Here is a 10,875-nt window from a genome sequence, read left to right as displayed (position 1 = left end):
GGGAGAAATGTGCTCTAATGACAAATGGTGGCGGTTGGGGTAGCTGGTTAACCGAAAGCGGGTATTGTAGCAAATGACCCGCTTAAGGTGCCGGCGCACTAAAGATGCATGGGCGAAGACGCGGCCGCATCGAGTGCAGGTAAAGCCAGTCATGGCACTTGCGTATTGCGTCAGCTCTATCGTTCTTACTTTATTTTTATAAACCCAGAAAACCCAGCCTAAAAAAAGAGTGGGTGGGTGGGTGTTTAATATACCCAAAACCCAAAAATTTCCAAAACCCATTTTGCGAACCCTGATCGATGCCGTTGCGCGTGACGCACGGACTGGTACGCTGGTCTCCATGCGGTCGGTACTTGGCAGCTGCATGCGGCAACCGCCTGTCCATACGTGACGCGCTTTCGCTACAGCTTGTGCAGCGCTACTCGAGTGTGGACGAAGTGCAGACGCTGGTGTGGTCCGAGGACTCGGAGTTGGTACTTACGGCCTCACTCAGGCGAGCTGTAGTGCAGCTCTGGTCAGTGCAGGACGCATCCTGGACCTGCAAGATCTCGGAGGGTGTGGCAGGACTGGTTCACGCTAGATGGACACCCGATGCGCGTCATGTCGTGACAGTGTCCGACTTCCAACTGCACGCTACCGTGTGGTCCCTCGAGGACCCGACAGCGAGATGCTCCATCCGCAGTCCTAAACTCGCAGCCGATGGTCTCAGCTTCTCGAGAAATGGAGAATTTCTGGCTGTGGTCGAGCGCCACGACTGCAAGGACTTTATTGGCGTCTACAGCTGCGAATCGTGGGAGCTTACGACGCACTTCTCCATCGACAGCTACGACTGTGTTGAGATCTCGTGGTCGCCCGATGACGCGTACGTGGAGTGACAACGAATCTGTTTGCTTTCTTATTGAGAGGTTGTTATGTGCAGGGCCATCGCGGTGCGGGATACCCACTTGGAGTTTAGAGTGTTGCTGTATTCACCTGATGGGACGTTGCTGGCCAAGTACCAGGTAAGGAGCTGCGAAGAGATGCTGAAGACAGTTTGTATTGATGATGTCGTTTCTGTCTTCGTTTTCTAAGGCTTATGAGAATGCTCTGGGGCTGAAGACTATGACGTGGTCACCGTCCGGACAGTTCCTGGCGCTTGGAAGCTACGACGAGCATCTGCGTGTACTGAGTCATATTAACTGGAAACTCATCGCAGATTTTGATCACGAAAGTGTTGCCGTCACAAAATGTCATACAAACCACGCAGCGGTGAGGGCCGCATCGGACACGGAATGGATTGCTTGGGAACCTTTGTATGGTACTTACTTGTCTCTTCGTGTGCGACTTCCAGATAGAACAGGAAGAAAACTTCGCCGATGCCAATGTGATGGATCGACCGCAAGGCAAACGGGTCTCGGTGGCACAACGAAGCTCTTCCCTGCTGTCGAACTCGTTGCAGGCGGCTTCGGCTGCCGCTCAAGCGGCGGGTGGCAAAAAGTCTCGTGATATTTGCTTTGTGCCGCGGGAACCTCCTTTTTCTGTTCAAACAATTGCCTCTGACCCATTGTAAGTATGCCTACGACAACTGTGGTGTTGTTCTCTTGTTCTGATACACAAATGCTTCGTTTTGTAGGACAGAGAATCCAAAGATTGGTATTAGCCGAGTAGTGTGGAGTGCCGATTCGGCGTTCATTGCTACAAAAAGCGACCAGATGCCATACAATGTGTGGATCTGGCGCACCGAGAGCTTGACGCTGCACTCGGTTGTATCGCTGCTAGAAACGGTACGGAGCTTGCGATGGGATCCGGTACACACGCGCCTCGCAATTACGTCGGGGAAGAATCGTGTTCACCTTTGGACAACAGAAGGCATCTCATGGATCGACATACCCACTGGTACGATGTATCAGTAGTGTTAAAGATTGCCCTATAGCTCACTTTCAACGCCATTCCCCGACAGAGTCGTTCCAGGGACTGGGTCTTCAATGGTCACCATCAGGTGATGCTCTGATTGCTGCTGGTCGTCAGGATTTTTGCGCCATAACGCTATAAACCCGCGGTGGCATTCAAGTCACAAGGAATTTGTGACGCTGGTTCAATTCCGCTGATACGTTGCATCACCATCACACGTTCATTTGATCACGAAAAGCAAGTCTTGGGGGGTGACCAGCTCATCACCTGGAGGATTCGTGAGCACATACTGCGGAGAGGTCGCAGTGTTGGCACTGCGATAAATACCTAGCGTCATGGTGTCCTGATGAAGGCAATACACACTGGGTGGGCAGGCTACTCAATACCAGCAAGGAGAAAAGTAAATGCAGTACCTCATTGTGAAGCAATCCTTCCACAAGCAGTGCATAAGGGCGAAAATGATACCGCTCGGGCGCTGGGATCTGCGTCAATCGGTGTCGTGATCTTTGCACTCGGTTGGGCATCTTTATGCTCATATTCCCACTTATGACAAGTTGCGTCACCATCTCGATCATGAGTTGCTGGTTGGAGCAAGACCCCATGAGTGCATCCATGAAATTGGAAAAGTAAATGTGGCCTGACGCGTAGAGTGGACTGAAGAACGAGCTGTCGAGGAATTTCACGTCCTTGAGCAGATCGCGTTGGCGTGGCTCGTTAGCCGCTGCCTTTGCGTCGAACAAGGAGCCATTCCGGTCAATGAGAAACTTGACATTACTGGGTCGAATCATTTCAGCGACGATAAACGGCATTGGCCTCTTTTCGTTGGTCCCATTCCTCTCCGGTCGAGACGCCTCGTTCTGCAGGGCCTCAGTGATGAATCGGTGCGTAGTGATAGCGTCGACGTCAGCCATATTCTCATCCTTATTCTCCAGATCGTTTTCAAGGTCCATGCTGCTAGTGTTCTCCATCCCACAGTACGACATGATCAAGATACTCCGAGCGTACATCATGCGAGCTGTGTGGAACACGTGCATGCTGAGCGGTGACCCACGTACGAAATACAGACGCTCGTGCAGCTGATGTGCCATGAAATCCTTCTCCGTCAGCTGCCGCTGCGTAATAAAAATCACACCTGAAACCTTCTCATTCAGGTCACTCAAATTGGCCAGAAAGTCTTCGTAGTTGCTGGGAGTTCCGCACACCACGTAGTGATCGCTCAGTGTAATTGGCGGGGGGTCGCGACGGAAGCAAAGCGACATATGACGAATACGTGAGCGAAGGTTTCCACTGGCAGCAACTGACGGTCGAAGAAGAGGAGCGGGTTCCCAGTTGGAGGCGTGGGAATCATCTCGTTCCGTGAGCCGTTCAGTAAACTGACGTGCGGCCAGAATATCACCGAGCTGCGGACCCCCCAGAGAGTGGTTACTGGCAGTGACGATGCCGGTCGAAGTTGTGTCTTCGGTCTTCATGGTCGCGTGAGCTATCAGGTCTTTAACACTGGGGTTTAGCGTCGGTCCTGGTGTCTGTCCTGGCGTTTGCTCAGACAAGGCTTTACTACTTGAATACATGAACGACCCTCTTTCGCTTGGGTGAACGAACGACTCTCTATCACTTGGATACATGAAAGATTCCCGAACGCTTTGGTCTCGTGTACTGCGCTCAACTGTACTCCTGGCACTTCTGGCACTTAACGGCATTCGACTTGACAAAGGTTTAATAACTGGATCTTTCGTCCGGCCACGTGGTGTCGTTGCCTTTTTCACTAACTCGGCTGGCGTCAAAGCAATCACTGGCATGACAGGCTTCGAGGGTCTGCCGACTGGCGATTCGGCTGCATCTGACGGGTTTCCTAACGAGTAGTTTTCATCGCGTGTGATGTGGTTCGAGTCTGTGTGCCTCGGAGTAAAGCGTCGAGCGTCCAAGCGGTTATCTTCAGCAGAAGGTAGTGTTGGGGTTTCTTCATTCTCAAATGCTTGCTCATCCGCTTCATCGTCCTCTCTGTCCACAGGCGCAATTTTGTCCATCGCTCGACCGGAAAACATGCTCAAACGAAGGCTTCTCTTCACATTAGGCTTGTCCGGGGTTGAGCTGATGCGACGGTCACGACCAAATCCAACTGACACGCGACGTCCGAAAGGAATTTTGTTCTCAATCGCAGCAGTGAGGATGGTTGCTACTGTTCGAATGTTACGATTGGCACTCATCCCCAACGAAGCAGGAGCAATATCAGCGTGGCGAGCGAAAATGGCTGGAGTCATTTTTTCGATCTTGGAGGCGATGTCGTTCCCGCGGCCAATGAAGAAAACACTCAAGAAATTCCCATCCGACAGTTGTTCATCAACAGGGTAAACGGCGGTCGTGTCCTCGATGGTTCGTAAGCCGACCAATGGAACGCCAAATTCGCGATAAAACAACACGGCGAGAGCTCGATACGATGGCATGTTGAGTAAAAATGGAGGTAGAGCTGCTTCACATATCTTCTGCTCACACCCTGAGAGGTAATCTGACAGCCAATATCCTCTAAGAAATGCAACGAAATAAGCATGTGTCACAAACGAGAACTCGATGGTTCCCCCAGCAACAATCGTACCTGCACTCTTCGGTGTGGGAAAACTTATGAATGAGGTTTCCAAAAAAGGGATTTAATCCTCGAATCCATAGACATTTGCCGAAAAACGCCAGCTTGAGCTGCTCCAAGCAGATCACAGCAGTGGCTCCGGAAATGTGGAAATGTCGGGTGTTATCGAATTTGGAAACTTGGACGTGCAAAGGTGCTGCTCAAGAAAAAAAAATAGTTAGGTACAGTACATGTACGTTAGACTGTAAGCGTACCATGTCGGTTGTTCTTGCGCACTGAGCACGTGATCAGGTTGGCGGCCGTATCGTTTTGATCGAGCGTTCCGCTGTGTTTTTTAACCATGACAAAACAGTATTCCGCCGTTGGAGCCGCGGCACGTTGGAGATCTGCGGCAACCATTGCTGAGCCCTGAAGATAGATCACTCTCTCCTCATAGTCCGGATGGAGCAGAACTCGCCTCAAATCATTCGATGGCAATGTAGGTGCCAGGATTACTACTTTCCGGCGTGTTCGACGCTCTTCATCTTTATGCAGCCAATTGTGTAAAAAGAAAAGCAAGGCTCCGTTTTCAACCTCGCCACAGAGCAAGACGTGTTGTGTGCTCTTGTCAGGTTCATACTTTTTATCGAATGCTGTCTGTTACATAAAATATCACGTCAGTGGGGTTATAGCTCTGCTATCAGACGATATACTTACCTCTCGGCTGAGTATATATGAGTACCCGCTAATTTGAATAGGAATCAAGGCACCAGCGAAGAAGATCAGTGCCACATCGAAGGCTTTACCCAAATTAGTTTTTGGTGCAACATCTCCGAATCTAGATCAAAACAATCTTAGTGCGGGCGTCAACCTTTTCCCTCAATATCACTGCCGTACCCGACTGTCGCAATGGTAATGCAAACAAAATAAATGGCGTCTAAAAAAGTCATATCTTGGCACGTTTCGCCAGAAATCTGTGTTCCTTTGTGTACTGGATCACAGTACTCGATGGTCTACGGAATGAATAAAAAGACATTCACTCGACCATTTATCCAAAATCAAGGCTGCATTCTTACCTGCATAAAGATGCCCCCGCACATTATGACGCATAGAGTTGTCAGACAGATCAGCAGACCTTGCCGGAGTTTTGCGCTTTTTGCTAGTCGAAGAAGGCGGTAAAATTGTAATAACCGCATAACCCGCAACATCATTAGCAAGCGAAATGCGTGGGTATGTGGAATGGAATCTGTTGTCCCAGTTGTAAATTCCACCAGAAGCGGCAGGACGCAAATCATCTCGACCACCGATAACCAGTGTAGCAAAAAGCTTCTGCGGTTGCTTGCTGAATAAAATCTATCATCAACGAGTAGATCAGATTCAGACTTTATTTCACACCTCTCAGAACTGAAGACATACCTCAAACCAAAATTCGCTAGCGTCGCTACGAGATTAATAGTATCGATCGCGAGGTACCCGATAGTGAAATTAGTGTCGGGGTTCTTCCAGTTCAGCTTTATCATGGCAATCACCATTACAAAGCTATTTGGTTCAAAGGATTAGTATTATCCACCAAAGGGGCCATCATTTTGGATTCCTACCTCAGAATACACTGAACAACATCAAGCATTACGCCCACTTCGGAGTCGTGTAAATTCCTCTCGATCCATTGTCGTCTGCTTTCTCCCTTCATTCTCCGTTTGATAGCTCTCCTCATCCGTTTGGAGAATTTCCGCAATAAGTCTCTCACTACAGGCCGCTTCCACCTGCGAGCCGAGCGCATTGTTAACGAGAAAGAGGTAGATGGATCTGTTAAAACATGCGCAAGGCCGATCGGCCCCTTCGATCGCGGCAAGGAATCCAGTCGAGATTATAGAGACAAGCGCAGAGCCTCGCGCTGCTTGACTTGCTGCGTTACGGTCTACTCTTGTGTTCCCATTTTTAGCCGGCGGTTAAACTCCCCTCAAAATGGCGCGCACGTAACCAAAAATGTCGATTCCTCGGTCAGTTCACGTAATGCAAAGATTTATTAAAAAAAAAAGGCAAGTCGACGCACTAATGTGGGGCCTGATTACGCGTCCTTCGGGGTTGGCTTGGCCACTTTGGGCGTAGCGTCCTCGACTGTCTTAGGTGCCTTCTCCTTCGACTCGTCATTCGCTGCCATCTTGGCTTGTTGTAGCGCACCAGTCACGTACTCTACAGAGTTGTTGACGAGCACGACACCCTTGTTAACGAGGTCTGTGCCGATTCCGCCTGTCACCTTCTCGTCCACTTTCATGGCTGTGGCCGACACGCCTAGTGCTCGGTCCAAATCCGAGACTTTGCCGGCCACCGTGCCCACGACGCCCGAGACTGTATTTACGACGCCGTAACGACCGTCCAGCTCCTCAGCCTTGCCCACGACTCCACCTGCGACGACGTAGGCGCCGTAGCCGGCACTGAAGAGCGTCTCTTTTAGCTGCTCAAAGCTTGAGTTGCTGCGTTCGCGCGTGGCCACAACAATGTGCTCAATGGATGTGGACACAGAAGTCGTGGCCGACGAAACGCCCCCCTTGACCGAATCCACAGAGCTCGTGACACTAGCGCGGAACTTCTCGTCGTAGCTGCGGCCACGATCCTTCAGGCCGTCGAGCGCCGCTTGCACCTTGCTAAACGAAGCCTTGGCCACGTCCACGACAGGAGCGGACGTGCTCTTCGACTTTTCCTTGAGTGATTCGCCCAATTCTTTGAGTTCATCCACCGACTTGTGCGTCCGCTCGATGGCCGCTTGCAGATAGGAACTAGCCGTCTCTGAGACGTTGTAATGAGCGTCGTACTCGGTCAACTTGGCCTTAAGCTGCGGGCATCAGACGTTAGAGTAAATCGTGACTTTTTAAGATAGGCGGATGGGCTTACCGACTCGAGATACGTCTTGGTCTCCGCCGTGCCCTTATGAATCTGCTCTTGTAGCTTCTCGATCTCCTGCGGGTCACTAGACGCCATGGATACTGTATCGGATACTTGCTGTGCTTGTCGAGAAAGTAAAACTGCGTTTCGGTATCACAGAAGAAATCGACGCAAGGGAGATCGCGAATGTGACGTTGCCAGAATTCTGAGAAATGTTGACAAGCAGCCACGGTGGAGGATTTTTTCTAGAAGATCTGCTTCAAACTGATTGGTCGTTATTATTTTTTAATTCAGAATTGTGCGCCAAAAAGACAATGGCCGACGTGGAGATGAAATCGGCGGAAGACGCGCCATCGTTTGAGGGCATTTCCAGCCGCAACCGCTCGACAGAGTCTTGGCCATGGGTGGAGAAGTACAGGCCGTCATCTCTGGATGATCTCATCGCACACCAGGAGATCATTTCGACGCTCAACCGTCTCATCGACGCGCAAAAGTTGCCCCACTTGCTGTTTTATGGACCACCGGGCACGGGCAAGACGTCCATGATCATTGCAGCAGCGCGACGGCTGTACGGCAAGAACTACGGGTCCATGGTGCTAGAACTCAACGCGTCAGATGACCGTGGTATTGATGTGGTACGTAACCAGATCAAGGAGTTCGCTGGCACCAAGAAGCTCTTCAGCCAGGGCGTCAAACTCATCATCCTGGACGAGGCCGACTCCATGACAAATGACGCCCAGTTCTCACTGCGTCGCGTTATCGAGAAGTACACGAAGAACGCTCGTTTTTGCCTTATCTGTAACTACGTGAGCAAGATCATCCCGGCACTGCAGTCGCGATGCACGCGCTTCCGCTTTGCTCCCTTAAACGAGAGCCAAGTCAGCGGCCGTGTCAAGCACATCGCGCAGCTAGAAAAGTGCGTTTTTCTACTGCTATTATCTGCTGCAGCTATACTGATTGATTGGTTGATGTTGCTCTGCCAGGTTGAACATGACCGAGGACGGCTTCAAGGCCATTCTGCGTCTTGGCCAGGGTGATATGCGTCGTATTCTGAACATCTTACAGGCGACATCTATGGCCCACGACATTGTCGACGAGGCCAATGTGTACCTGTGCACGGGCAACCCCCTGCCGAAGGATATCGAGTCGGTGACTCAGTGGCTGTTCAACGAGAGCTTCACCGCAGCCGTGCGCAAGTGTGCCGAGATGCAAAAGCTCAAGGGCTACGCTACGAGCGACATCCTGCAGGACGTTTACCGCTACACTACGGAGCTGGAGCTGCCGCCGCGCTGCCGCATGTATTTATACGACGAGCTGGCCAAACTCGAGCACCGCCTGTCTAACGGCACGACAGAGGAATTGCAACTGGCCTCCCTGGTTGCTATCTTCGCCATTGCACGGAATCAGATGTCTACCGCAGTTGCTGCAGCGTCTAAAGCCTAGAATTTCACTCTTGATTAGAAAATGGAGAGCAGCATTGCCAAAGTGAAAAAAAGCTACGTGTACTTCCTTTTCCTTTTGAGCAGCAACCACTTGCCGGGCTGCAGGAGGACCACAATCTGGTCTGTCTAGCAGCTCAACCCGAAGTGACACGAAGCTGCTTGGTGTACCATCGAGAGCTAGCACTCCTGTCTATCCTGCTTCAAAGTAGCACCACTCTTCAGTGGGCTCCTTTGTTTCCTCCTCCTCCTCGTCGCATTGTCAGCTGCTTACTTTTCGAGCGCCATCACCTTGCCGATGGCAATCGTCTTACCCTCGTCACGAAGCGTGAGACGGCCGAGCTGTGGCATATTCGCGAACGTCTCAATCGTGATGCTCTGCTCCACTTCGATCCGGCAGATCACCGACTGGCCCTGCTTAATGAAGGTCACGTGCTTCTTCACCGGCTTGCCCGTCTTAGGGTCAACTGGACGCAACAACTTAGCGACCACGCACTCTTGAGCCACAGTGTGAATATGGAGGATACACTTGTAGCCAGCAGTCAGCAGGGGACGGTGCTCCAGTGTGTCCACCAGCGCAATCTGGGCCGCGAACGCGTGGATGGCGCGAGGAGGAGCCTCTTCCTTCGTCCCGCAGAGAACAAAACCCTTCTGGATGTCGTCAAGGCCGCATGACAGACGGATCGTCACGTTCTCGCCGGGTTTCGCCGTGCGTACTGGCTGCTCGTTAATATATACTTGGTTCACAACAGCCGTGGCATTCGTGGGCATCAGCAGCACCTTTCGGCCAGTCTTGAGGATACCCGACTCCACCTTGCCCAGAGCAATGGTACCGCGCTCGGCGTAACGATCCAGAATGGGCACGCGCGTTGGGCCATCCGGGTTACGGTTGGCGATATGCAGGGTGTCCATGTGACTAATGAGTGATTCTCCTTCGTACCACGGAGCCTTCGACGTATTGACACGCAATTTGACGTTGTCACCATGCAGACCGGACACGGGGATGAAGGAAACATCGCGCTTGACAGCGAAACCACACATTCGCAGGAAAGGACGGAGCTTGTTAACGCACTCGTCGAAGCGATCCTGGCCCCAGTTGCACTCGTCCATCTTATTAATCACGACAATGAGCTTGTTGATACCCAGCGTCTTGGCCAGCATGGCGTGCTCACGGGTCTGCCCACCGCGCTCGAAACCCGTCTCAAACTCACCCTTTCGAGCCGAAATCACGAGGATACCCACATCAGCCTGCGACGCACCCTGAATCATGTTTGGCACGTAGCTCTTGTGCCCGGGGGCATCCAGAATGGTAAAGCGACGAGTCTCCGTCTCAAAGTGGGCACGTCCGACCTCGACGGTCTTACCCTTGGCACGTTCCTCCTCGCCCGTGTCCATGATGTAGGCAAGGAACCAACTGTCACGGTTGCGCTGCTTGGCCTCACGCTCGTATCGCTCAATGGTACGCTTGTCCACCATGTCCATGAGGTACAAAAGGTTACCGGACAGGGTCGACTTGCCGGCATCGACGTGGCCAATGAGCACAACGTTCAGGTGCTCACGTGGGTCCTCGTCACCGACTTCCGCTTCCTCCTCAAAGCTTTCCTCCTCCTCCTCAACGGCCTCCTCAGCCTTAGTTTCCTCAGCCTTGGGCTCCTCCTTCTTCTCTTCGACAGCCAGCTCCTGCATCTTTTCCTCCAGCTGGGCAACGGGCTCAGCAGCAGGCGGGGCAGGGGCGGTAGGAGCGGGAGCGGCCGCAGGCTGGGCACCCAGCACAGCCGCACCGCCCTTCTTGGGAACGGGCATAGCAATGTCGAAGGCGCGAGTCGGAGCTGGAGCCGGGGCCGGCGGCGCGAAGGACGCGGGTGGCGTCCAGGTAGTGGCGCCTGGGTTGAAGGAGAATTCCTTGGCCGATGCGCTCAGCGTCGTCTTCTTGGCTGAAAGAAGCACACGCAAAATATACGCGTGTAAGGAGGACTATTGGCTGTAGGAGGTCCATGAGCCTGCAGGAGAGAGATAGCGATACGTACGGGGGTTGCTGCCGTCCATGGTGTTTTCCTTTCGGGATTTCACTCGCTATTGGAGAGGGGCTGCCCATCGAAAAGCTCT

At 52.2% G+C, this 10,875-nt stretch overlaps 5 protein-coding genes across 5 annotated transcripts; 2 read left to right on the top strand and 3 right to left on the bottom strand.

Moving 5' to 3' along the window:
* Nucleotides 1-299: 299 nt before the first annotated feature.
* Nucleotides 300-2,031, top strand: PITG_05305 (uncharacterized protein; the record flags this gene model as incomplete). The annotated part of the gene is made up of 6 exons (XM_002998928.1): nt 300-862; nt 920-1,001; nt 1,072-1,248; nt 1,331-1,545; nt 1,613-1,875; nt 1,940-2,031. The coding sequence occupies 6 exons, from the start codon at nt 300-302 to the stop codon at nt 2,029-2,031; spliced, it is 1,392 nt and encodes a 463-aa protein (XP_002998974.1).
* Nucleotides 2,032-2,110: 79 nt separating this feature from the next.
* On the bottom strand, nt 2,111-6,227 carry PITG_05304 (Voltage-gated Ion Channel (VIC) Superfamily; the record flags this gene model as incomplete). Its single annotated transcript, XM_002998927.1, has 10 exons — nt 2,111-2,233; nt 2,328-3,238; nt 3,503-4,410; nt 4,481-4,664; nt 4,723-5,104; nt 5,165-5,285; nt 5,345-5,460; nt 5,524-5,800; nt 5,864-5,986; nt 6,046-6,227. The coding sequence occupies 10 exons, from the start codon at nt 6,225-6,227 to the stop codon at nt 2,111-2,113; spliced, it is 3,327 nt and encodes a 1,108-aa protein (XP_002998973.1).
* Nucleotides 6,228-6,444: 217 nt separating this feature from the next.
* Nucleotides 6,445-7,527, bottom strand: PITG_05303 (uncharacterized protein; the record flags this gene model as incomplete). Its single annotated transcript, XM_002998926.1, has 2 exons — nt 6,445-7,280; nt 7,340-7,527. 2 exons carry the CDS (start codon nt 7,424-7,426, stop codon nt 6,516-6,518), a joined length of 852 nt encoding a protein of 283 aa, XP_002998972.1.
* Nucleotides 7,528-7,644: 117 nt separating this feature from the next.
* PITG_05302 (replication factor C subunit 5) lies at nt 7,645-8,773 on the top strand (the record flags this gene model as incomplete). Its single annotated transcript, XM_002998925.1, has 2 exons — nt 7,645-8,246; nt 8,314-8,773. The coding sequence occupies 2 exons, from the start codon at nt 7,645-7,647 to the stop codon at nt 8,771-8,773; spliced, it is 1,062 nt and encodes a 353-aa protein (XP_002998971.1).
* Nucleotides 8,774-8,917: 144 nt separating this feature from the next.
* Nucleotides 8,918-10,815, bottom strand: PITG_05301 (translation elongation factor 1-alpha, putative; the record flags this gene model as incomplete). Its single annotated transcript, XM_002998924.1, has 3 exons — nt 8,918-10,335; nt 10,477-10,703; nt 10,797-10,815. The coding sequence occupies 3 exons, from the start codon at nt 10,813-10,815 to the stop codon at nt 9,040-9,042; spliced, it is 1,542 nt and encodes a 513-aa protein (XP_002998970.1).
* Nucleotides 10,816-10,875: the final 60 nt, after the last annotated feature.

Source organism: Phytophthora infestans, genomic scaffold (assembly GCF_000142945.1).
Source record: "Phytophthora infestans T30-4 supercont1.7 genomic scaffold, whole genome shotgun sequence".
In the NCBI taxonomy this organism is placed as follows: domain Eukaryota; phylum Oomycota; class Peronosporomycetes; order Peronosporales; family Peronosporaceae; genus Phytophthora; species Phytophthora infestans.
This window is presented reverse-complemented; position numbering and strand designations above follow the sequence as displayed.